Raw genomic sequence first — 27,858 nt, forward strand, 5'->3', positions numbered from 1 at the left:
CAACCCCTCACGAGAGCAGATGAAAGAAGAAGAAGGTGCAGTGAGAGTAACAACGCTAAAGCAGCTATGGTATTTGGAATAGGTTGGCCATTCTGTAGACCATTATATTGTTACAAGTTAATTACAATCAGATTTCTTAAACTAATAAACAATATGCGGTTAATTCCAGTGTATTTGATAAAGCCGCGTCAGGGATGTGGATCTAAAAAACAAAGGGAAACCACACTGGAACAAAAGCACTGCTTTGACGCTGGGTGTCTGCCATTTTGCAAAAACCAAGCCAAAAACTTGCATAAGCTATGGTTTGAGCTGGTGTGAGAATGTGCGTGGCTTTACGCCAAGTTTTGTTTTTATACATCGTGATGTGAGCATGGAAATGGGCGTATGCAACATTTCTGTGCATATACGTGCCGTTTATACATGAGGCCCTTGGCCACCAATATAGTTGACACAGACGGTGTCAAGTTTAAACTTTACATTGGTGACCTAGATGAGTGAATGCAGCCAACGGGTGATGCTGAGAGAAAGGAGCAATGAGACGAGCACCACAGAACACATAACCATCTTGTACACTGAATTCATCTCATAATCAGAAATATAGATGTGTAACTGTATCAACAGCATTAAGAGAAGATGGCTAACCATTAGTAATCAGAGTTTGTAAGGCAGCTAATTCACTGTAAAATACAGAGGCAGAAGCAAACTCCCTCAGTGACATGGCAGTTAGTGCCAGAGACTAAATCACCACAAACTCCAGTTCATTGTCAGAAATGGTCCCAGCAGTAGTAGGGAAGGACAAGCAAGAGAGGCAGTTGGAAATGTGATTCTGTGACCCTGGATGATAAGCTGCAGCATAGTTAAAAGAGTACAGTCGCACTGTCCAGGGTGCCATCCACATGCCAGGGCAAACAGACACTTTGAAGGACAACAGAGTGGCCAAAGCCTGATGATGGTGTGGACAGGAAATTTCAATCCCACAAGCAAGCCCTCCATTTGTCAACAGCCCACATACATCCAAGGTCCTCTTTATCCACTGTGGAATCCTTCAAAGTGCTTCAACTTTTGTGTTCCGTATAATTACAATCAGATGCCTTAAACTAATTTACAATATGCAGTTAATTTCAATGTATTTGATCAAGCCGTGTCGGGATGTGGATCTAAAAAAAAAGGGTAACCACACTGGAATAGTAGCACTGCTTTGACGCTGGATGCCGCCAGTTTGCAAAACCGAGCGGAGAACTTGCGTACGCCAAGGACTTAGCTGGTGTGAGAATGTATGTGGCTTTTTTATACATTGCAGTGTGAGCATGGAAATGGGCATATGCAACATTTTTGTGCATACGCACCGTTTATACATGAGGCACCTGGTGTCTCTCAAACAACCCTCACCCAGGAGTGAACTGAGTTGCCTGGTCAAATCTCCTCCCTTTAGAAACTTCTCTCCCTGTCCCTTGGCAGGGGCTCATTACACTGGTCCTGCTGCCATCTGGAGAGGCATGGGGTTATATAAAGTGAAGCCGGGCAGGTGGTCATGTAAAATAAGGGCAGAGGGTTTTATGTTTTTTTTTTTTTTATGTTGTGGATTTTATCCAATGAATGAAGCCCAATGTACTAGAAACGCAATTTTCAAAATCCACTGTCATTAACATACAGTATACAAATTCATAAAGATAATCTATGTTAAAATATACATTAAAATGAATTGTGACTATTTTTTGAAAATAACAGAAATTCCAGTAAGTGTTGTGGTCATTTAGAGAACACATTCAGTAAGTGTAGCAGCTTAAAAATGTCAGACTCACTGTCTTGTCAAACAGCCAAAAGTCTGTGAACCGTCCATTAGAACTCTGTGCTCCACGGTAATCTTATGGCGCATATCGTAATGCCTGACTACTGAGACTTCTTTCCAAATGTATGGCTTGCCTGCCTCTGTCTTTGTTGTCTGTTGTCATCTTTTTGTTTTTTCTTTTTAATTTCCCACAGGATTCTGTCCATTCAGATGAGTTCTTCACTATTGACGGCACTTAAATGGCACACATATGGGTCTCATTAGCGCAGCTCCTGATTGGTTCTTGTTAATTGTCTGTGTTGTGCTCTGCTCCCAGTCCCATTACACACTCCCAGATTTCCTCACTCATTTTCTTCTCTCTAAATTCAGACTTCAGTCCACTCACACTGGACATCAACACGGCACACAGATGGCTCCGTTTTTCTGATGAGAACAAGACAAAGACCAAATACCCCAATCATTCTAAGAGGTTTAACTGCTAGCCTCAAGTTCTGTGCAGAGAGGCTCTGACTGGGACTCACTGTTACTGGGAGGTGGAGTGTACTGGGGAAAGTCTGAGGATTGGAGTCACATATAAAGGAATAAGAAGAAAAGGATGGGGCTTGGACTGCTGCCTTGGTCACAACGACAAGTCCTGGAGTTTATGTTCTAATTCTGACTACTCAGTGTGTCACCATAACAAAGACATTGTAATCAGCGCCCCCTAGAGCCCCCGGATAGGTGTGTTTCTGGACTGGCCTGCTGGCTTTTTATCATTTAAGTGATAAGTGTTAAGTGCCTTGAGCATGGGAAAGGCGCTATATAAATAAAATGTATTATTACTATTATTATTATTTAATAGCGTCTCACACACAATGGCCCTCCAGCACAGGTCCAACACCTCCTTCACTGATCCGCTCTATCAAGGGTTTGTGTTTTGGCTTAATTTAAACTCCAGTGTAACAATCAGCCATCTGACACTAGGTGACCACAGACCAGTACCCTCCACACGTCACTTGATGTCTCCACAAGCGCAGGTTCTCTTTGTGTATTGTAGTTTAGTGTCAAAATTAATTTCACAGGATGGGTGAGTAGAAGCCCTTATGTGACTGAATTTGGGAAGGAGAATGAAGGGTGAGAGCCGCTGTCAGTGTCTCCATTAATATTGGGTTTGATTTAATCTTTGAGTAGCCAATGAAGTGTGTGTGTCATTGTGTGGTCCAGTGACCCCTCAGATCTACACATAGTAGTCTGACCAGCAGGGGTCACTGTTGATTTACAACTACATTTACAAGGAAAAGTACATTAACCCTTTAGAATTCCTTGGATTTCTGCATTAATTCCTACTAAAATGTCATCTAATCTTCATCTAAGTCCCAATTCTAGACAACAACAATCTGGCTAAACTATTAACATACCAACTGCTGGACTTTCCATGTCTTTTTAGACACAATGAGTAATCATTCACAGTGAAGGCTGGTAAATCTAACTAATCCTTTGTAGATCCTCCTTTATCAGCCACAACCTCCACCAAACATTTCCTTTAGCTGCTTATAAGACTTGCACAATGTTAGGGATGACTTATGGACTGTCCCTCCCTGTTTCAGTTCCCAGTATTTCTTGTTGCACAGCTCTCTTCAGGTCATCTCGAAGGGGTTACGGTCAGGACTCTCACTTGGCAGCATTAAGAAGAAGGATGCGTCACGCCTGGACAAACTGGTGAGGAAGGCAGGCTCTATTGTTGGCATAGAGCTGGACGGTTTGACATCTGTAGCAGAGCAACGGGCACTCAGCAGGCTCCTATCAATTATGGAGAATCCACTACATCCATTAAACAGTGTCATCTCCAGACAGAGGAGCAGTTTCAGCGACAGACTGCTGTCACTGTCCTGCTCCACTGACGGATTGAGGAGATCGTTCCTCCCCCAAACTATGCGACTCTTCAATTCCACCCGGGGGGGTAAACGTTAACATTATACAAAGTTATTGTCTGTTTTTACCTGCATTATTATCAATCTTTAATTTAATATTGTTTTTTGTATCAGTATGCTGCTGCTGGAGTATGTGAATTTCCCCTTTGGATTAATAAAGTATCTATCTATCTATCTATCTATCTATCTATCTATCTATCTATCTATCTATCTATCTATCTATCTATCTATCTATCTATCTATCTATCTATCTATCTATCTATCTATCTATCTATCTATCTATCTATCTATCTAAACCCTGTTGTCCTCTTCTCTCTGTCTTGTTATTTCACTTCAGCCATTGTGTCAGTTCTCATTATCTGACCTCTTAAAGCCATTGGTCTCTTTGGTCACTCACATGCATATCACATTTGCACATCAGCAGTCATTCAGGTCAGAATCTCGTTTTCAAGACGATGAGCACATTTTACACATTCTCGGTCACTGTGGGTCTTTTGCCCTCACAGCTCTGCTGTGGTCCTTGTCCTCATTTCAATGACACTTCTGTCCCTCAATGATATATGGAGTACTGCAGTTCCCTTTAATTATAAATAGTATAATTATGAAAGTCTATGTCATCTCACATAGTAATTTCAAGTTCGAGTTCAAGTTTCTTTATTGTCATCCCATCCAGATTCATCGTACAGGTTGGGTGTCTTTTGAACCACCGGACAAATATACAACATGTAGTGCAAACAGACAAGACAGCATGCAGTAAACTGACATGACAATGGTAGGACAACGTCCAGCTGATCAGTTCTAACTGGATCGGTAACAGTTTAACAGCAGGGGCGACATTACTGTGTTAAAAAGGTGAAATATAAGCAGACGACTAAAGTACATCAAAAATGTAGTAATTGTTTATCACTCATAAAGAGCAATGTGTACATTTGATTTGGAAAGTTTTCAAATATGCAAATAGTGTAAAGTTCATAGCGGGAGGTACTCAGACATTGACAAGTTGGACAGCATGGGGATAAGAAACTGTCACACATTCTGGATGATCTGACTCGGATACTGCAATGCCCATCTGCTAGAAGTCAGGAGCTCAAAGAGCCCATGTGCTGGGTGTGAGGGGTCAGTCACAATGCTGGATGCCTTGTAGAGGTTGTGTGTGCTGTAGGTGTCTTGTATGGAGTGCAGAGACACACAGATGAAGTCCGTCCTCAGCTGTCTTAGCAGTCCTCTGTAGTAACTTGTGATCCGCAGGACTACAGTCCACATACCACACCATGATGGAGTTGGTCAGCATATTAACACATTCATATGTGTGCTTAGTAGAGAGGCTTATGTTTGGTCAGTGAAAGGATGGCGCTGTAAAAGAAGGACTGATTGGCAAGGCTGTGGACAGGAAAAGAAATAAGCCATTAGTGGAGTGCAGGGTCATGAGGATCCTTAGAAGACTACATGAAAGACAGCAAACAACTCAGAAAAGGAGGCCTGTACTTGGTAGGGTCCACTCACACACATACACGCACACCCACATCCATACACACACACACAGAAACATACATGAATGTCATTTGGGCCAATTACAGTATGTCACTACGTAAACAGGGTCTTACTTTTATAATCCTTGAGTTTATAATAAATTGTTAATTGGCCCGATTGTGTGTGTGTGTGTGAATATGTTAACTTTATGATGGACTGGCACCCCAATGGTTACTGAGGTAGGCTCCAGTTTCCTCAGAGCACTGCACCATGTAAGCAGGTTGGAAAATGGATGGATGGATGGATGGATGGATGGATGGATGGATGGATGGATGGATGGATGGATGGATGGATGGATGGATTATTCTGTTTCTTAAAATGAGGGGCTTTGTTTACGTTGATGGAAGTCTAACAGCTGGGAACTTCAACTACAGAGAAAGGTAAGGAAAATAAAGTGTGAGCTTTACTGAATAAGAAAATGAATTACTGGCATTGACAAAAGGCACAACTAGTTATGAGTTATTTGACAGATTAACATCAATCAATTGCTTTTTCTCCTCCTAACATTCCTACAACTTTGATAAGTTAGAGAAGAGAACTTACTATGTGGTGGACATTTTGATTAATAAAGAGCACCAGCATGAGTAGAATGAATCCTCAGTTTAACAGCTCGCTGTCTCGGTCTGCTGAGGGCTGCCAGACCATCACATTACAAATCTGTTTATGGTGATTTGTGTGTTGTGTCTTCTTTTTATTTTATTTCATTTGTAAATGTACATTGAGTTCTGAGTCAGTCTAATGTTAACTGTAGTATGCAATAAATAAATAAGAAATACTGATGTGAATTACACTTTAGCAGACCCCCTGTGACAGGTCATCTCTTCTGTCACTTTGTGGTCTTCACTCTCTGAGCTCCTGTCTCACATTAACTGTTCATCCTCAGTGTCTCCTCAGATGTCCTCTCTGTCAGCTCTCAGCTTTCTCTTTAAATCTCCTCCTCCTCCTCCTCACTGTGTACAGACAAACTTTCACTTTCATTTCTTCACAAGTCACTTCCTTGTTTGTCTGACTGATTCTCTCTGCCTGCCTCTCCTCAGACTGACGATGGCTGAAGCCCAGCTGGTTGGATTACAGGACGAGTTCACCTGCTCGGTGTGTCTGGACACCCTGACTGACCCTGTGTCACTGCATTGCGGTCACAGTTTCTGTCTGAACTGCCTCATGGACTGCTGGGATCAGAGCCAAGAGTTCAGCTGTCCTCAGTGCAGACACACCTTCACCACAAGGCCTGAGCTGAACAGAAACACTCTGCTGAATGAAGTCATCAAGAGATTAAAGAAGATGGCACTCAGTTCTCCATGTCAGAATTATGCCGGCCCTGAAGATGTGGAGTGTGACTTCTGTACTGGGAAGAAGTTCAGAGCGGTGAAGTCCTGTCTAACCTGCATGGCCTCCTACTGTCAGACTCACCTGAAGCCTCACTATGAAGTAGCAGCCTGGAAGGGACACAAGTTGGTTGATCCCGACAGAAATCTGAACGATAAACTCTGTGAGAAACATCAGAAAAGTCTGGAGATGTTTTGTAAAACTGATGAGATGTGTATATGCATGATGTGTGGAGTGACTGAACATAACGGTCATAAAATGGTCGAGCTGGAGATGGAAAGAGAAGAAAAGCAGGTGAGTGGAGTCTAGTGTTTAATGGAAACTCAATACATAAAGGAGTTAAGTGATACGTAAATGTAGTTTGGCAGAGAAATCTATTCCTTCATGTTGAGGAGTCTCAATTTGCTTGTATAGGACAGCAGGGAGCTGGAGCCTATCCTGGTGAGACTGGGTGGAAGACATGAAACAGTCCAGGATGAGATACACAGTGCAGTGTGATCCATGGACAGTCTAGTGAGCTGAGTGCTCTCATTAAACTGAGCGGAGGTTCTTTGTGTTCTGATCACTTGTGTCTCGAGTACCTCAGGCCTCTCTAAGTTCAGGGATTTTATCCTGTTTGAGAACTGGAATGATAATGGCTACCTTAAAGCAGTCCGGAACTTTGCTCAGCATTAGAGATTATTGTATATGTCAATAAAAACAGATGCTTACTGGTCTAAGAGTACCTTATGATATTATAATACCTCTGATATTTGTTTCCTAAAAAGGTTTTTGTTCCCCCAGAGTGGGGCGGAGAGGAATGACTGGGGGAGGGAAGTTGAAGAAGGTGAATCGGACTTCAGTGAAAGGGGTCTGAGGGGGGTGACACTGAAATGGCTGTAAAAGGCAGATGGGGAAAATATCTGCTGTAAATCTCCCTCATCGCAAACAAACAAAGGAAAAACATTCGATGCAACTAAGGCCTGTATGTTCAAAAGCTCTTCACAAGTAAAAGTAATTCTTGGAGTCAACAAACAACACAAACCAACCACTCAATATACACAAAGAATGAGCGCACCGGAAAAAACATGGCAGCCCAGTCAGCGCCCGTTATGTCAGGAGCTTGATTCTGTTGTCAGGTGTTCCTCCTGTGCTGCTTTAGTGGCCGTTCAGATTACAAGGTGAGCCCCCCGCCACCGTTCATTTCTCACCATTCATTAAGTTATTCTCTGGTATTTGGTTTGCTGTCTCTTTTTTTGCTCTTATTTCATTCTTCCAGTTTCCACATCACACATTGTTATTCTGGTTGTGATTTTACCTGTTTATGAACAGGTTTTTAGATCTCGACACCTCTTATTTTATTCTTTATTCTGTTTCATTTACTTAGAAAATTAGTGGTCATTGCCCTGAAGAAAAAGTTTTTGTGCCCTTAAAACAAATTGGCATTTTTGAAGCATTTGATGTTTGAAGTCAGTTCACTTAATAAAAATGATAAAGCCATAAAGTGAGTGGACCGATCTGCCCAATGTGACTCAGCAGAAGAGCTGCCAGGAGGCTCGCCAAACAACAACAACAACAACATTTATTTATATAGCACATTTTCATACAAAAAGTAGCTCAAAGTGCTTTACATAATGAAGAAAAGAAAAATAACAGACAAAATACAAAATTAAAATAAGACAACATTAGTTAACATAGAAAGGAGTAAGGTCCGATGGCCAGGGTGGACAGAAAAAAAAAAAAAAACTCCAGAAGGCTGGAGAAAAAAATAAAATCTGTAGGGGTTCCAGGCCACGAGACCACCCAGTCCCCTCTGGGCATTCTACCTAACATAAATGAAATAGTCCTCTTTGTAGTTAGGGTTCTCACTGAGTCACTTGATGCTGATGGTCGTACAGACTTCTGGCTTTTAATCCATCCATCATTGTTGGAACATCATGGTGCTTTGGGTAGATGGTGGTGGCGCACACCACCACCAAAAGGACACCGGAAAAGTAAACAGAAGAGAGAGTAGGGGTTAGTACAGATTTGAATGAATAGTTATTATAATGAATTGGATATACAGAGTATCAGGATTAAATTACAGTGAAGTTATGAGAAGGCCATGTTAAAATAATGTGTTTTTAGCAGTTTTTTAAAGTGCTCCACTGTATTAGCCTGGCGAATTCCTACTGGCAGGCTATTCCAGATTTTAGGTGCATAACAGCAGAAGGCCGCCTGACCACTTCTTTTAAGTTTTGCTCTGGAATTCTAAGGAGACACTCAGTTGAAGATCTGAGGTTACAATTTGGAATATAAGACGTCAGACATTCCGATATATAACATGGGGCGAGATTATTTAAGGCTTTATAAACCATAAGCAGAATTTTAAAGTCAATTCTGAATGACACAGGTAACCAGTGTAGTGACATCAAAACTGAAGAGATGTGTTCGGATTTTCTTTTCCTGGTAAGGATTCTAGCAGCTGCATTCTGCACTAGTTGCAAACGATTGATGTCTTTTTTGGGTAGTCCTGAGAGGAGTGCGTTACAGTAATCTAGCCGACTGAAAACAAATGCGTGAACTAATTTCTTTGCATCTTTCAATGATATAAGAGGTCTAACTTTTGCTATGTTTCTTAAGTGAAAAAATGCTGTCCTAGTGATCTGATTAATATGCGATTTAAAATTCAGATTACAATCAACGGTTACCCCTAAGCTTTCTACCTCCGTTTTGACTTTTAATCCTAATGTAGCCACTTTATTTCTAATAGCCTCATTGTATCCATTATTGCCAATCACTAAGATTTTGGTTTTCTCTTTATTTAATTTGAGAAAGTTACTATTCATCCATTCTGAGATTCAGGTTAGACATTGTGTTAGCGAATCAAGAGATTCGGGGTCATCAGGAGCTATTGATACATACAGCTGTGTGTCATCAGCATAGCTGTGGTAGCTCACGTTGTGTCCCGAGATAATCTGACCTAATGGAAGCATGTAGATTGAGAAGAGCAGTGGACCCAGGATAGAGCCTTGTGGACCACCATATAGAATATCATGTATCTTTGAGTTGTAATTACCACAACTAACAAAGAATTTTCTCCCTGCCAGGTAGGATTCAAACCAATTTAAGACGCTGCCAGAGAGGCCCACCCATTGACTAAGGCGATTCTTAAGAATATTATGATCAACGTGTGTCAAATGCGGCACTCAGATCTAAGAGGATGAGAACAGATAAATGGCCTCTGTCTGCATTTACCTGCAAGTCATTTACTACTTTAACGAGTGCAGTTTCTGTGCTGTGATTTGTTCTAAAACCTGACAGAAATTTATCAAGAATAGCAGCTTTATTGAGGTGCTCATTTAACTGTATAATGACTGCAGGTTAGAGATGGGTCTAAAAATTTCAAGAGCAGAGGGGTCGAGATTATTTTTCTTAAGTAGGGGTTTAACTACAGCAGTCTTAAGACAGTCTGGGAAGACCCCCGTATCTAATGATGAATTTACTATGTCAAGAACATTATCAATTAGCATGCCTGATACTTCTTTGAAAAAATTTGTTGGTATTGGGTCAAGGACGCAGATGGAGGGTTTCATTTGAGAAATTATTTTATGTAAATCAGGTAAATCTATCCTAGTGAAAGACTTCAATTTGTTTATTGTGGAGTACTGGGGTGTAGGAGGATCCTTAGTGTTGGGGAGATATACTATGTTATTTCTAATATCATTAATTTTTTGATTGAAAAATACAGCGATAGCCTCACAGGTTTTACTGGAAGTACTTAGGATGCATTCCTTTGAGTTACCTGGTTTAACAGACGATCAATCGTCGAGAATAAGACTCTGGGATTACTAGCATTGTTATTTATAATCTTAGAGAAATAGCAGCGCCTCTCAAGATGGACTGTGTTATTGTATTCTGTTATTTTAACTTTTAATATTTCATAGTCAATAGTTAGTTTAGTTTTCCTCCATTTATGTTCAGCTCTACGGCATGTTCTCTTTAAATCAGACACTCTTTGGGTCTTCCATGGTATAACAATGCTAGAAGATTTTTCAACTGTCTTTTCAGGTGCAACTAAGTCAACAGCAGCCCTCACTTTAGTATTAAATCTTTCCACCTTACTATTTACATTCTCCTCGCTATTATAGTTGGCACTATAAACGGACTGATTGCTTAGAATGTTTTTGTAAGTTTTAAAGCTGCTGATGAGTCAAAGAAGCGTTTTTTAACAATATGCTTCTCATGAGTGTTTTCTATCATTATTTCTATATTAAATAGTAGAAGAAAATGGTCTGATAGACCCGTATCAATGACCTGCTTTATATCAACTTTTAGTCCTTTAGTAATTACTAAGTCTAACGTATGACCTGCTTTATGTGTAGGCTGATTAACGAGCTGTCTCAAATCAAAAGAGTCCAGGAGGTTCATAAATTCTTTTACTTTCTGGTCACATTGATTATCTATATGAAAATTAAAGTCGCTGACTATTAAGAGTGTGTCATAGTTCGTAATTAAGATTGACATCAAGTCAGAGAATTCCTCAAAGAAAGACGCGTTGAATTTTGGAGGTCTATACACGGATAATATTAGAACGTGAGAATCTCCCTGAATAATAATGGCGAGATACTCAAAAGACTTGAATTTACCAAAACTGACATTTTTACATTTTAACCTGCTTGAGTAAATGTTTGCTAGTCCGCCACCTCTCTTTCCTTGGCGATCTGCACTAGTAAAACTGTAATCCGGAGGCGCAGATTCGATTAAAGCAGCTGCGCCATCTGAGCCAAGCCACGTTTCACTTAGTGCAATAAAATCTATTTTTTTATCACTAATAAGATCGTTGATAAAAAACGTCTTGTTAGTTAAAGCTCTAACATTTAATAGAGCCATATTCAATGTTTCGGAGGAGCAGAGATGAATACTATGTGCGTTATTGATATATGGAACAGGAAAAAAGTTATTTTTATTAGCGCCGCTCTGTGTGTATTTTTTGTTTAATCTATAATCTGTTTTTATAGTTTTAATACATTGTTCATCTAAAGTAGTAACTTTAATTAAATTATTGGTGTTTTTGCCTAGATTTTCTATGTGCATTAAGATTGGTTATTACAGTATTTATGTTGTGCACTTTTATGGAAGATTTTATTAAACAATTATCATGACCAAGCACAGGAGTGGCATTTCGGAAGGGGTTAAAAGCAGAGATAGATAGTCAAGACAAATTAATTACCTTGGATATGTTTTCGGCAAAGCATCAGGGGCCGTAAGGAGAAGATGGTGGAGAACCGGAAGTCCCTCCCTGAGGCTGGTGAGAAATTAAACTGTGGGTGTTGTGTGCCTGACAATGGTTGGTCGGAGGTGGGACAAATGAATGTCCATCCTGAGCCAGGGATGGACCCGACTGAGTCCAGGAAGAGGCTAGCAGCACGTAGCTGGCGCGTAGGACCGATCGAAAGGTAAGTCCACCACCAGCTGATGTTCTGTGCTTGCTGGCAGCTCTGCACGAGCTGGAGGATTGCCTTCAGCCTGCAGAGTCGTTATTTCAGGTAATGCGCACCCTCCGTGACATATTGAAGAAGCTGAAGGGGAAGGCGATCGCATCTCTGAGGAATCTACGAGAGTGATGGTGCAGGTGCGTGGAACTGGCACCATAAAAAGAAAGGGAGACCCTAGCAAAAAGAGCTGTGAGGTTTCTGATCGAACTAAAGTAGCAGGGGCTCCGACAGTGGATGCGGCAGTGATGACCAATCATGTGGTGAGGGCACAGAGAGTGAGAGGGCAGTCAGAACACAGGCTGATGTGTGCGGGGTGTCCAAGGGCCCTATGCCCCAAGCCAGCGTCGGTCTCACGCAGCTCTGCAGGGACGCAGACAGCATGGATGTCACCAATTCCACCACACCCAGAGGTGCTGGCAGAAGGAAAACCAGGGACACCCGGAGAGCTTCCGGGTGCTCGTGCAGCACTTCCAAAACAACAAGAAGTGCCACAGGAAGCTCGTCAGGAGGAAACCTGGTGCACATCCGAGTGGATTTAAAAGGAGCCGCCTCCCTTCATTTGTGAGCCGGAGTTGGACGGAAGAGGATGGAGCTCGGAGGAGAGGAGTGGAGGCGGTGAAGGAAGGATGGACATTGAAGAGCCCGAACTTGAGGGTGTGTGGCGCAGGGGCACAGGGTTGTGTGCGGTATTGCAAATAATTGTAAATATGGACAATAAATGTGTTGTGGTGTTTAAACCATCGGTGTCTGCCTGTCTTTGTCAAGGCTATATATAAATATATACTATTCTGATTTTTGTGTTATATATATGATTTGTCATTTGTGTTATAATCATTAATCACTGTATTGATTTTCCTATTTGATATTATTATTAATATTGATTTTGAATTTATATAAGTATACTAGCAAAATACCCGCACTTCGCAGTGGTGAAGTACTGCTTTAAAATTTTAAATAATAAACTGAGGGAAAATGTACCAATAATTATTTGTTAAGGATCTCTTTGTATACCACGTTGTCAGTTCGCCCCTCCGGTTGTAATATGACCAAGCTGTGCGCTGAGCTTACTCTTGAGCATGCAACGTACAGTTGGCCATGTGAAAAGCAATCTTGCCTCAAATCAATGCCAACCTTTTGTAGGGTCTGTCCCTGAGACTTATTAATTGTCATTGCGAAGCAGAGCCTTACTGGAAATTGGAGTCGTTTGAATTGAAATGGGAGATCAGAGGGTATAACGGGGATGCAAGGAATAAAAACTCTCTCCCCTGAGCCACCGCCAGTAATGATAGTTGGCTCAACTAGGTTCTTTTGCAGGCATGTGACCTGAAGTCTCGTGCCATTACAAAGTTTCGGTGGCTGTAAGTTTCTCAGTAACATTATTGGTGCCCCAACCTTCAAAATTAGATTATGCTCAGGTGTGCCTGGAGGATTCAGAGTGTGGACCGAGCTGCAGGCTATGGACGTATATATGTATGTAAGTAGGATTCAGTTAGCATTGGGAACCCACGTACCAAATTTCTTGAAGATGGGCCCATTAAGTAACAAAGACCGTTGGAAAGTTCAATATGGCGGCCGACAGTGGTGTCATACCACCAAAATAAGTACGTACATCGGTTTCGGTTAGCGCAGGGAAGCCGCCTACCAAATTTCGTGAAGATGGGGCCATAAACAAGAAAGTTAAACATGGCGGATGTTGTCGACTGTTACGTGTAGAATTTCAAAATGAAACCTGCTTAACTTTTGTAAGTAAACTGTAAGGAATGAGCCTGCCAAATTTCAGCCTTCTACCTACACGGGAAGTTGGAGAGTTAGTGATGAGTGAGTCAGTGAGGGCTTTGCCTTTTATTAGTATAGATGTATATGTGTATGTATATATGTGTGAGTGTGTGTGTATGTGTGTATATATAGATAGATAGATATGTGTGTATGTTTGTTTATATATATATATATATATTGTGACAGACGACCGGCTATGGACTCCGGTCGTCACCCCCAGGCCGCTAGGAGGAGCCCTCCGGACAGCATATTTGTGCCCCGAGTTCCAGCAGGGCCTCATGGACCTTGTAGTGTTGTGACACAGCCCTGCTGGATACCTTGGGGGCCGCCAGGAGTTGCTGTAGGGGGGCTAGTGGGCTCTGGCATGCCCTATAACCCGGGAGTGCATCTCAGTCACGTGACTGGAAGAAGCGATGTGCTCCCGGGATGAAGAAAAGGACTGTTTGCCCTAACCCGGAAGGAAAACGGACTTGTGGGTTTGGCTTGGAGCCACTTCCGGGTCAGGGGCTATAAAAGGTCTCTGGGTAATCCCAGACACTGAGCTGAGCGGTAGGGTGGCAAGTGTCTGGGCGAAGAGGAGAGAGAATTGTTTATTGTTTGTATGAGTAGTGTGGTGAGGAGAGTGCTTTGTGCACAGTTTAATAACGAAATAAAAAGTTATTATACTTTCACCTGGTCATCAGAGTGGTACCTGAGGGTTCGAGAGGTGGACACAAGCTTCATCTGTTACAGTGGCGTAGTCGGCAGGATACTCTGGCCGTCCATTGGCAGAGGATCTGCATCAATAATTAAATTTGTTGTGGCAGAGAACCCTAAGAAGGTCCCTCTAGTAACCGCGGAGGTGAAAACTCCACCCGCGACCAAGAGCGCTGCAGCTGAGAGCCGTCCTCTACAGCAGGCTAGTATGGGGAAGAAAACTGGGAAGAAAGCTGGGGTTGTCTAGAAGACTTCGGTCCCAGATCCCGTGGAGAAGCTGTGGACTTACCTGACGGGCAGTGAGGAAGATCGGGAGCAGCTCAATACAGAGCAAACCCGAGCGGGACGACAGCCGGAACGTTGCAGGTTTGCAACTCCCGAAGATTATTTCAGGGAGTTGGAGCGTGACCGCATACGTTCCGAGGTAAGTGCCAGGTGCTTGTTTTTCTCTGTTTGCAGAGGCTTGTCTGCACGAAGCAGGCAAAGAGCACGCCCGCCTCACACCTAGACAAGATGGCCGCGAAGAGAAGAAAGCAAGCCAGTCTAGGCGTCCGCGGAAAGGGAGTCCATTGGCTGAGGATGTCCACGTGACCTCACGCGCCGGCAACCAGGAAGAAGAGCAGTTGGGAGCCGTCGGCGAGGCGAATACTTCCCCGACGCGCCTGCGCTCCCTGAAGGGGAAGGGGGCGGCGAGCAAAGCAGCGCCAACTTTAAATGAAGGTAAAGAGGGACGGGAGGTGACTGTAGTGTCTGCCGGAAAAATTAAAAAGGCAGACCGCAGCCAGCCGCAGGAGGCTACCCGTTCCTCTAAAGACTCCATGTCCCAGGAGCCCTTGCGCTCATCAGCAGAGCACGTGCCAGGAGTGGACGTGCTCATTGGTTCCCGGTCGGCAGGTAACCAAAATAAGGAAGTAGCCTTACTGCCGGCCGAGAAAAATAACTTAACAAACTATATGGTATGGGATCTCGAAGAGGTACTCGAACCCGTACTGGGTTTCTTTCAGGGGATCGAGGACCTGAGGAGACGGTTGGAGGAGCTGGGAGCCACGGTCGAAGCGCCGCTGAGGAGACTACATGAATACCTTCGGCGGTTAGGCCGTGAAGCCCCGGCCTCGATTAATGCGGCGGTGCAGGTAGGTGCCCTCTGTACCGTATATAACAAGGGGACACAGTGTGAACCGGCACCGCGTTTAAAAAGTAGCGGTTGCCAAAGCGCTGTGTACCCGACAGTGGAATGTGGCACGATGACGGAGTGGTCAGGAAATTGTCCGTTAGAACCGGAGCAGCGGTATCAGACGCTGCTCTGGACTAATGCGGACGTTAAGAGCCCGACCCGCGTGGAAAAGGGGTTGCCGTTGGTTACCGGAGGGGCGGGGGAAGTACCGATCGTCTCGGGGCAGCTGAATAGTGCTGTTACCCGGAGCGATACGGTACTAATGACGCCGCCTCCGAGTTTACACAGGACAACGGGCGTGCAAACAGCAAAGAGGCTCTCTCTTTTCTATAGAGAGCCTCACGCTGTACACAAGCCCCAGAGAAAGCAGGAGATCCCCGAATTAAAAAGAGGGTCTCCTGACATAGAAAAGAAACGGGCAAAGAGCAGCAAAGCGGCTGTTAACCCCTCCTTGGCAGAGGACAGGCTGGAGGAAGACGTCCCTCGCGGGAATCAACGCTCCGCCCCACTGGTCGTCGCTAAGGGGGAGGGACTGTGACAGACGACCAGCTATGGACTCCGGTCGTCACCCCCAGGACGCTAGGAGGAGCCCTACGGACAGCATATTTGTGCCCCGAGTTCCAGCAGGGCCTCATGGACTTTGTAGTGTTGTGACACAGCCCTGATGGATACCTTGGGGGCCGCCAGGGGTCGCTGTAGGGGGGCTAGTGGGCTCTGGCATGCCCTATAACCCGGGAGTGCATCTCAGTCACGTGACTGGAAGAAGCGATGTGCTCCCAGGATGAAGAAAAGGACTGTTTGCCCTGACCCGGAAGGAAAACGGACTTGTGGGTTTGGCTTGGAGCCACTTCCGGGTCAGGGGCTATAAAAGGACTCTGGGTAAGCCCAGACACTGAGCTGAGCTGGGAGGTAGGGTGGCAAGTGTCTGGGCGAGGAGGAGAGAGAATTGTTTATTGTTTGTATGAGTAGTGTGGTGAGGAGAGTGCTTTGTGCACAGTTTAATTACGAAATAAAAAGTTATTATACTTTCACCTGGTCATCAGAGTGGTACCTGAGGGTTCGAGAGGTGGACACAAGCTTCATCTGTTACAATATATATATATATATATAAATATATATATATATATATATATATATATATATATATATATAAAGCTGTACCCGGCCACGCGTTGCTGTGGCTCAGTCTGGTTAAATGGAAAAGAAAGAAAAGAGAAAGCGCACGTTTCTAATATGTTTAATTTCACAATGCATGCTTGTGGGTATACAATATTTTTTGTTGTTCCATTGTCTGTGCAGAATGTTAGACTGAATAATATTGTTAAGTTCGTAGACGTCTTTGTTTTTGGCCACAAGAATAGCTCGTTCACTCAGCCAATCGTGATTCTTATAATTGGTTTGAATATTGGGAAATACTTTTTCAACCAATTCTTCTTTTGACGTCACTAAATTAGAAGTTATGAGGCAATGAAATTCGTCCTGAGTTCTGATCAACCGGCACCTTTCCATTCCTTATTTCCAGATTTCTCCAACCCCGTTATTGACAGTTTGCATTATTTGATCGTAAATGCCTTATTGCTGAAGCGTTAGCTTAGGAATATTTGATTGCACATACGACAAAAGATCACCCGTGTTGTAATTTTGTTCACGACGCAATTCTACATGTAACGAAGCAGAAGCAGATCGATTCGGTGATGGCATTCCCAATTGATTGAGAACTTTTTTCGCGATTTCTAAGTACAAATCTTCAATCATTATCAACGCTTAGTTGTAGATTTCTGCTGTGAAATCCATGTTTATATTTGAATTTTACTTGCGTATTCGACGGAAAATATCTTCAGCCATGTGCGATTTATATTTCTCCCATAACTGTGATGGAGATGAAGGAGAGCAGGTGGTCAATATGATTGCAAACAATGCACGAATTTGATTTGGATGTGACGTGTTGCACGCGTCATTAATGTATACATCCCAGTGTCGGTCGTTCTCCAATAAATTCAGAGCTTGACAAGTACTTCGGAAAGTGGCATGTGTAACGCCGTTGACAATTCTCAATTGCTGGAAAGACGTTGGACCGGCACATTTACCAACAGCATATGAACAAAGAAGCATTCATCTTGATTGGGATGCACGGTGTACAGTCTGCCTATCGTAGTTTCTTTGAATATGGCAGGTTTTCCGTTGACTCGCTCTCCTCGTTTGCGTTGTTCAAATGATTTTCTACTTGCATTCCATGTGTAATACGTAGGCACTCCCGAATACAGCAGTGTTTTCGCAAATGCGTCATTTTGACATAACGTAAAGAAAACAGTTAACGTTGTAGCCGGTGGATTCAGGGCTATTTGTTGAACATTTGCAGCTGTGAAATAAACACGTTGTCCATTTTCTAGATGTACTGCTAAGTGAACAACATCTGGACTTCGTTCATGTATGGGAAATGAAAGAATTCGCCATACAGCTTCATTGCTGCTTATGTATCTTCCAGCCTAATACTGTGCGATTTCATCGATATGTATGACCGCATTCCTATCACTTCTTTCTGGTTGCACGCCAAAAACTGCCATGTCGTTGCCTTTATTCACGTACTTACAAATGTATTTGATCGAAACATTGAAATAGAATTGTAAAATATTTAGTATGGCGTGTGTTGCGTTTACGTCCAACAGATGGTGCTGTGTTTTCAAAAAAAGCATGTTTTTACCTGTCACAGGTGTGCCATCTATATAATATGTATATAAAAACACGCGCGTATTCGAATGCAACATTGTGTCAAAATTTCAAAGCAATCGGTGAAGAACTTTCGGAGATTTAAGGTTTTGAACAAACGAACATTTACATTTTTATTTATATAGATGTACCAGAATCTGTATGATTTAATTGTTGCTGTGCGTCTTCATAAACTATGGGAGGTTTGTAAGGAAACGAAGCTGCTCTTCGATGAGGTTGATTTTTTTATCAGCGTTTAAACTGTCATAGATATGAATTACAGCACCATCATATTAGGTACACACCCAGTGAGTCACTCGTTTAGTAGCTGCAGAAGGTAATATTTGAATATGTTTTGCATTTTGTGGAATGGGCATTATAGGTATGTCAGGAGTCCACATTAGCAAAACCTCTTGAGGTTGGAAAATTGTATGCGCTGCTAAAATTTTGTTGAATTTGCTCATGTGATCTGTTGATAAATAATCATTATTTACCAACTCATTCATTGCAAAATCTGACAGTGGTAAGATCACTCCTTCCATAACACTAAACACAAACACTAAGTAGACACTAACACTAAAAAACGGCAACACCGCCGGGAAGAACACTAAATGAGATAAAGTAAAAGTCTACTAAACTTCTTTATTATAACTGCTTTATTATAGCAGGTGAGGGGACGCTGGCACACGCTTGTTGTTGCCGCTCCTCCCTGTTAACAACACTTTTTGCAAAATTCGCCTTAATTGTGCACTTTCTTACGCTTGTTTTATTTTGTTTATTGTACGTATAGTTCGTGGATACAGCCGACTCGAATTGCATGGATTTGGCTTAATATTTACAGATTTTATGGACTCCACTTTACTGGGAACAGCTGAGTCTGTGGATCACGGGACGAGACCTACGAACATTTCTTTGTACCTGGCGATCTAGCACCTCGGGATGATCTGTATTCGTGATTATATTTGCTATGCTGATCTGCTCCTGTTTCATCTTACAGTACTCTACGACCGGGAACTGATCTGATGTTCATACTAACCTGGCTTATGGCTTATGGCTCCGGGGCGATCACACCTGAAATTACCAAGCGTCACTGTTTATAGCTGTATATTAGAACATCCAAATCCTGCTTCCTCCTCCTGCTGCTTGCTATCACCGCTCACCTACGCTACCACACCCGCCTGTCCTACCGGCTCCATTGCGCTGTGCTGCTTCTACACTGCTATCAGCTAAGTATCACTCACTATTTTAGCGCTTTGAGTACTGAGAAAAGCGTTATATAAATGTAATGGATTATTATTATTATTATAATTATTATTTATTATTAAACACTAAAGTACAAAAACGAAGTAGAAAGTAACTCCAAACCGCAACACTGCCGGGAACACCTGCACACCGCGTCTACTAAACACTAAGAAACACTAAAGGAAAAAATACTATTCAGTAAGCACCGCGTCTACTAAACAGTAAATCAGTAAAGGATAAAGGACTAACCGCGTCAGCTGTGGAGCTCAACTCGGAGCGAAATGAAGTGAATGAAATGAGGTGAGTGGGAGGGGAGATGATCACATGACTCCAACACCCGCCTTAACTCTCTGTCCCTCCACAAACACACAAACACAGCCACACGGATCACAACTCTCCTTTATATGTATAGATATAATGTATTTTTCTGTATTGCCATTTTTTTTTTGTTGACTTTTATACTAATATCCATCCCAGTTTATCCCTTATTCTTGTTAATATCTCTGCCTGTTTCTCTTCACGTGTGCGTATCTCCGGACTTCTTAAACTCCTTGTAAATGACTGACCTCCCTAAACATCAGTGCCCTTTGTTCCAATGTAACCCGTGCCAGGGAATGCAGCTGCCATCTGCTGTAAAAATCCCCCTGATATCCCCTAGCCCTGTGCCTCCATTATAATCCAAATCTGATCCTCATGTTAAGCTCTCTGATCTCTCCAGTCCTCCCAGGAGTGGCTTGTGTCACAGACAGCACTTCTGATAAGACCACCTTGTCTCCTCTGCTCCTAATCTTAGCTCTTCCATTGTGGCGAGTGGCTGGGGGTGGTACCCAGCCAAGACGCCCAGGAGGACCGGTGGAAGGCTTATGCCTCCTCCAGACCATGAGATGGCGACCACCCTGGTGGCTTTGGGGACCACGGGACCTGAGCTTGGAAGCTCAACCCTGTAGGGGCCCATGGTCACTGCCAGGGGGCACCCGAATGCCTGAGGAGCCCTGGCCCTCAGCACTTCTGCCACACCCGGAAGTGCTGGGGAGAAGAAGACCAGAGACACTTGGAGTGTTTTTGGGTGCGCAGCCGGTACTTTCGCCACACTGGGGAGTGCCGGTGGAAGCTAATCAGGAGGTACCTGGAGCACATCCGGGTGGGGATAAAAGGGGCCGCCTCCTTCCATTCGATGGCTTGAGTCGAGAGGAAGAGAGACGGAGCTCGGGAGGAGAGGAAAGGAGGCGGTGGCCTGAAGAGAGGAAGAGGCATTGTGAGACCTGAACTTTGGGGGAGTTTTGGGGTTGTTGTGTCACTTATTTGTAAATAGAAAATATGAATAAACGTGTGTTGGGTGAACCATCGCTGTCCACCTGTCTTTGTCCAGGCCAGCCTCCACACCATCTTTACTCTTTTCTTACACAATTGCCAGGCTGTTCTTACTTTTGTCACTTGCTGTGACGTTGACAATAACGACTGGATCTGCACCTCTTTGTAAAATTGCCATTCCACATGCCAAACAAGCATTTTCATTATTGAAATCTGAGTTTATTTACTTTCACTTGCCTTCTTATTTGTAGAATTGAATTGTAAATGTTGTCCAGTTTCTCTAAGGAGGGATCATGCGTCAGTTATATCTTCTCTGTCTTTCAGCTGCTCCCATTTAGGGGTCACCACAGTGGATCATCCATCTCCATCTCTCCCTGTCTTTCACATCATTTTCTGCCACACTGACTGCCTTCATGTCCTCCCTCACCACATCCATAAACCTCCTCTTTGGCCTTCCTCATTTCTTCTTACCTGGCAGTTCCATCCTCATCATTCTTTTCCTGATGTAGCCCTCATCTCTGCTCTGCTCAAACCATCTCATTCTCACATCTCTCACTTGGTCATCAATCTGTCATATCTGTGTTGTCCCCCTGATATACTTGTTCCTAATCCTGGATACCCTCATTACTCCAAGTGACAGTTGTATCATCCTCAGCTCTGCCACTTCCAACTCTGCCTCCTGTCTGCTTGTCAGAGTCACGGTCTCCAAACCATACAGCATTAGCTGATCTCACCACCATCTTGTAGACCTCCTCTTTCACTCTTGCAGATACTCTTCTATCACAAATCACTCCTGACACTCTTCTTCACCCAGTCCACCCTGCCTGCATTCTCTTCTTCATCTCTTTGCCACTCTCTCCGCTGGTTTGGACTTTTGAACCCAAGTATTTAAAATGTCTTACCTTTGCCTTGTCTGCTCCTTGCTCTCACACACTTAAATTATAACATTTTCTTTAAATATTGCCATTAGTTACTCATTTGTTTCATGGTCAGATTTATCTTTATCTTTTAGATTTAACTTTTTGCTGAACTCCTCAGACTTACTTGTGTCTTCTCGGAATTAGTTATCTCACTTGACTTCAAAAAATGGCCAAACACTTGATAAAGTTCTCACAAGTCTGAACTTCACAATGGCCTTGTAGATCCTACACTTGCAGCCATTGTGTGTCCAAGTTCTACTGGCTCTGCGAGCATTTCTTCATCCTGCATAGTCCAGTGTTTTTATGAGTGAACGTTTGATATCCTGGGGCCTCATGCATAATGCCGTGCTTAGAATTCACACTAAAGCACAAAAGCAGAAATGTTTGTATGCACAAAAAAATCCAGATGCATAAATCTGTGCGAACGCTAACTTCCATGTTCTTCCGCACCATAAATCCCAGTCAGTGTGAAAAGTACCGCACGTGCATGCGCCTGCTGTCCCACCCCAACTTGTCCTAGAATTACGCCTCTTTGAATATGCAAATAAATTTAAATAGCCCTTAAGATCAGCCTTCTGTGAAAAAGCAATGGCAAAAGCATGTGGGAAAATAGAAGAATTTCAGCGAATACCAAGTAGAGGTAAAGAAAAACGTACTATTTGTTGGTTTAAACAATGGTATAAACAACAAAAGAAAGTTGATCAAGTGACACTGAGTGACGGAGAAACTCGAAAGCTCAAGTTCACAAAGTCGCATAGTGTCTGAAATAAAAAAGAAGTTGTCACATATCAAAGTCGCCATGAAAAGGCAAGTTGTAGCCCACCGTCTGAGTGTCATATGAAAGCATATTAGGGTACAGAGAAAAAAAAGCATGAAATGTCAGCTTTAATCTCAAAATTTCCACTTTAATCACATAGTTTATTTTCTCATTAAAGTAGAACATCATAAACTTCATCTTAATATCATATAATTTACTAGTTTCTTAAATCCCATCATTAATAAGATAGCACATTAAATTCTTTGTTTTACATTTGATCTTCTATGTGCCCTATGTGTGTGGATCACTACGTACTTCTTAAATTGGCTTTCTCTTTCTCCGACAGGACACATAATCCATTACATTCGTGATATTACAGCTCTCTGAATAATTAAAATACTGAGATGTATACATGATATCATTTTCATGATGATAGGAGTTAAAGCATGTTATTAAACATGGGAACACGGTGGCGAAATGATTGTTCATGTCTCACGCAAGATGCTTGCTGCACCATGCGTGACCTTCAATGAAATAATTTATTGCAGCAGTACTGTCTATTTCAAACATTCCTGTCCTTTCTTTTCTTTCTCCAAATACCCAATCGCCACACAATCAGCTCTGTAATAGACATTAAACCATCTGTAAGCTTAGAACTCCGATTCTTCAAAACTATTAAGAAACACTGAATTATCCTCATAGCACATGTTTAATTATTCTATCCATCTATCCTTCCAGCACCAGCAAGAATACAGCGTGAGGCAGGAACAATCTGTGAACGGAGCTCCAGCGTCTCACTAGCACTGCGGCACCGTGTCCTCACATGTTTAATTGTTAACAATATAGATTATTTAAATTAAGTTAAAGTTTTATCTGTATAACATAATAAACATATTTTGCTGCATTTCATCTTAAAAATGATATCGTCATCATATGTAAATACGCGCTTTATAAAGTGGCTCAGATTGTGCAATATTATAACTGTATCACATGTTTACAGTGAGGTAATTGTACTTATAAGTACAAACAGTTCTACAAGGAGCACTTGATGGACTGATTGAGTGCTTTTAAAGTTCTTGGGATGAAACTGTTTCTGAAATGCACGGTCCGTACAGGAAAGGCTCTGAAACGTTTGTCGAATGAGAACAGTTCAAATAGACAGCATGGCTGAAGCAGCGTGTGCTTGATGCTGTATCCCAATAATTCTCTTTCTGATCAGCTGCTGTAGAGCTGTGATTCACACTCAGATACAGTGATATAAATACTCCGAGTGGTGCAGTGACAGTAATATGATTAAAGATGATCTGCTGTGGCAACCCCTCACAGGAGCAGCTGAAAGAAGAAGAAGGTGCAGTGAGAGTAACAACGCTAAAGCAGCTATGGTATTTGGAATAGTTTGACCATTCTGTGGACAATTATATTGTTACAGGTTAATTAAAATCAGATGCATTAAACTAATATATGCGATATGCGATTAATTTCAGTGTATTTATAAAGCCACGTCAGGGATGTGGATCTAAAAAAGGAAGGGTAACCACAGAGGAACAATAGCACTGCTTTGACGCTGGGTGCTGCCAGTCTGCAAAACCGAGTGCAGAACTTGCATACGCCAGGGTATGAGCTACTGTGTAAATGTGCATGGCTTTACGCCAAGTTTAGGTTTTATACATTGCGATTTGAGGGTGAAAACGTTCATACGCAACATTTCTGTGCATACACACCGTTTATACATGAGGCCCCTGGTCATCAATCTGATGTCCTCTAAACATCAAGGACTCACTCGTACACCAGTGAGCCTCCAGACAGTCTTCTTTATTTGTAGCTCTCTTCAAGCCAAACTCTTTGAATTGAAGTGTTAAATTAAACCTTTATTTGAATGTTTTTGTGATATTCATATTTGTTTAATTAAATCCTGTGTGTCACTTACTGTGTCAATGTGAAGACAAGTGTGACAGAAACAGTATGTTGTGTCATGGAATGTGAAATAAATGTTTTGTACAAATGTATGCACTCAGAATGACACTAAAAATGGAAGTGAATTCTGACGAGACCCCCATGTGTCCTTTTGTGTTTCCAAACAGAAACAGCTGGGGGCGACACTGAGTGGAATCAGGAGGAGACTTGAGAAGAAAGAGAAGAAAATAAAGGAGATGAGAAGGACAATAAAACAGATGAAGGTGAGTGGAATTAAGATAACACTTCATATGAAAGTAAGGAAAAAACTAAAAAGGTTGTGAGAGTTTCTGTTAATGACGTGTAAGGACAGGGAGATGGAGAAGGAGAGAAGATGGTTTATTGTGTCCTTCATGGCATTTCACTGCTGACAGCATTTCATGTTTTAGTTATTAGGAATTCAGACACCGACATCTTAACATCCTCAGGTTTCTCATTCCACCACTTAAAGATGACTTAACTCCTCCTAACAATAAATCATAAAGACGATTGGTGCTGATGTTCTGATATTCAGATGTGCATTAAGCCTTCTAATCTATTTAACCCCATGTGTACCGGTGTGTGGCACAGGTGGAAATCCTGAGGTGACCCCTTTGTCAGTTCTACTTCTCAGCTTTGCAACCAACTCTTTGGCCTGTAGAACTGGCAGTCTGATCTCCATATTTCAATTGTACAATGACAACTAGACAAGCTTGATGATGATATTTGGATCCTTCATTGCTCTGGCCAGGAGCCTATCCAGCTATCCACAAAGGTTTTTTATCTGTGTACCCAGAAGGCAACACAGCTTGTGAGACTCTCTGTATCTGGAGCAAAACTTCATCTCAATTCCCATAATACCTGAATCCCTGACTATGACTACTTTTAGGGCTCCTCATCCCTGCCTACTGTCTCAGAGATATCGGAATCACACTGTAGCTCTGCAAGGTCCTGAAAACAGCTGAACACCTCCAGCTTTGGGGTTGATGATCCTGGACAGTGTGCACCTCATACCCTACACTTACATCTGACTGTAACCCACCTGCACATTAACTTTTACCCCAGTGACACTTGGGTGAACCGTACAAGTATAAGTCACAGTGGCAGTTATTAGTAATAAAGAAAAGATAAATAAAGGAAACAGAAATGCAGCAACCTGATATATAAAGACTGACAACTCTGAGGATTACAATTGAATACAGCTGGGTGAAGGTTAATAAGCAAAGACACAATTAATATAATTAAATTACAACAGATCAGCTTTTTTTCCATAATACCAGTTCTTCTTCTTCTTCTTCTTCTTCTTCTTCTTCTTCTTCTTCTTCTTCCTTCTAAACTCTCAATCCCAGGATGACCAGGAGAGGCTCTTTTAAAAGACACACCTCTGTAAAACTACCAGAGTCCTCACTGGACAATAGAGCTGTCCTGACAATGACTGTCATAGATCATACAGAACCTCTTATTAAGACGGCACATTCCATACAGTCTTTCAGGTGCCTTTAGAAGATGCTGCTACCCAGAGTACCAAGGGTCTGCTACGGCCCTTATCCTAATTCAAATTATCCATCACTACATCAGAATACCAACAAAATTGTCTTAGGACTGTTTTTTTTTTTTTTAATTTGGTGACTCAATATTATATTTTTCTCCGATCCAACAGTTTTCTGTGGAAAGAGTGATAGAGGAACATAAGAAGAGCTTCACAGATCTGATATGGTGCATTAAGGAAGGCTACAAGAATCTGACTGACAGGATCAGAGAGCAAGAAAAGAGAGAAATGGAGAAGGCTGAAGGAGTCATGGAGCAACTGGAGAAGGAGATTGAGGAACTGAAGACGAGAGAGGTTGATCTGAAGGAGCTTTCAGAGACCAAGGACAACGTCCACTTCCTGCAGGTGAGAGCGACACTTCACAGGGAGTCTGATCAGACTGGTGTGTGTGGGACCTGAGAAACTTTAAACTCAAGAGAGCTGAGGAGTTTTTACAAATGGCAAGAACAGGCCATTCAGCCCAATTTGACGTTTGCCTAATATTTCCACAATTTATCTAAAACTCTCAAAGTTCCTGCCTTTATCTGCAGCCTTCAAACAACATCCTATGGCCACCTGACAATGGCCACCTCAGTTTTACTGCACTGATCAATGTAATTCTTCTATGACCTTTTTTAATATGAAGATTGGAAATATTCATCAGCAGTTGACTTCTCTTGTAAACTCTGCACATGGAACATTTTGTGATCTTCTTTTCTTACAATTTTTAAACTCCCAATTTTGGTTGAAATATCTAATATTATTAGAAATTCCAAGCCCTCTCCCTGTAGGCTGGCTCCAGTTCATACTGATTTCTCTTTCCTCTCTAATAACTAACATCACACATTCTTTTTTTTTTTTTTTTAATTTTATTTATTAATTTTATTGTAATCATTCCATACAAATAGATCAATTTATAACAAAAAAAATTGAAGACAAATCAAACCCCACCCCTGAGAAGGAGAGCTTAGCCAAAGGAGAATTGCTTAGGGCTTTTTAATAAGGCAACAATAAACAAAAGAAAGGAAGAAATAAATATATAAGTAAATAAAAAATGGAGAAGGGAATTAAATGCGGTAATAGTTATTTCTCTTATTCTAAAATAATATTGATTAGATCCTGCCAGGTTTTAAAAAAATTTTGTACAGATCCTCTAACTGAGAATTTGATTTTTTCCAATTTTAAATAATATAAAACATCGGTTTCCCACTAACTTATCAGAGGAGAGTTAGGATTCTTCCAGTTTAACAAAATAAGTCTGCGTGCCAAAAGTGTAGTGAATGCAATCACCATTTGCTTGTCCTTCTCCACTTCAAGTCCGTCTGGAAGAACACCGAACACAGCTGTTAGTGGCTTAGGAGGGATTGTGATACGAAGGCTGTCTGAAAGACACTTAAAAATTTTGGTCCAAAATGATGTTAGTTTGGTGCAGGCCCAGAACATGTGACCCAGTGAGGCAGGAGCTTGGTTGCAGCGTTCGCAGGTTGGATCTTGCCCTGGAAACATTTTGGACAGTTTAAAGCGAGACAGATGAGCTCGATATATAATTTTTAGTTGAATAATTCTATGCTTTGCGCATATGGAACTCGAATGAATTCTCTGCTTTGCTACCTTCCACTCCTTTTCTGATATATTGATGAAGAGATCTTCTTCCCAATGTCCTCTTGGGTCTTTGAAAGGTAGGGACTCTAATAGGATTTTATATAATGTGGAAATGGTGTTTAATTCCTCTAATTTGAGCAGTACTTTTTCCAGCATGGTGGAGGGTACGAGGTGAGGAAAATCAGGCAGTTTCTGTTTAACAA

At 42.2% G+C, this 27,858-nt stretch overlaps 4 protein-coding genes across 14 annotated transcripts in view; 2 read left to right on the forward strand and 2 right to left on the reverse strand.

Moving 5' to 3' along the window:
- The window catches only part of LOC114652512 (tripartite motif-containing protein 16-like), a 979,029-nt gene that overhangs the window by 610,428 nt on the left and 340,743 nt on the right, over positions 1-27,858 (forward strand). The gene's annotated exons all lie outside the window — the stretch shown is intronic.
- The window catches only part of LOC114641503 (tripartite motif-containing protein 16-like), a 1,283,323-nt gene that overhangs the window by 453,798 nt on the left and 801,667 nt on the right, over positions 1-27,858 (reverse strand). The window lies entirely within an intron of this gene.
- The window catches only part of LOC114652539 (tripartite motif-containing protein 16-like), an 837,738-nt gene that overhangs the window by 127,935 nt on the left and 681,945 nt on the right, over positions 1-27,858 (reverse strand). The gene's annotated exons all lie outside the window — the stretch shown is intronic.
- The window catches only part of LOC114652524 (tripartite motif-containing protein 16-like), a 538,688-nt gene continuing 516,832 nt past the window's right edge, over positions 6,003-27,858 (forward strand). The window contains exons 1-3 of the mRNA XM_051927865.1: positions 6,003-6,849; positions 24,675-24,770; positions 26,186-26,419. Of these exons, the coding sequence (XP_051783825.1) occupies positions 6,124-6,849; positions 24,675-24,770; positions 26,186-26,419 (1,056 nt within the window). The 5' untranslated portion in view covers positions 6,003-6,123. The remainder of the gene's footprint in view (positions 6,850-24,674; positions 24,771-26,185; positions 26,420-27,858) is intronic.

This window comes from Erpetoichthys calabaricus, chromosome 5 (genome assembly GCF_900747795.2).
Source record: "Erpetoichthys calabaricus chromosome 5, fErpCal1.3, whole genome shotgun sequence".
In the NCBI taxonomy this organism is placed as follows: domain Eukaryota; kingdom Metazoa; phylum Chordata; class Cladistia; order Polypteriformes; family Polypteridae; genus Erpetoichthys; species Erpetoichthys calabaricus.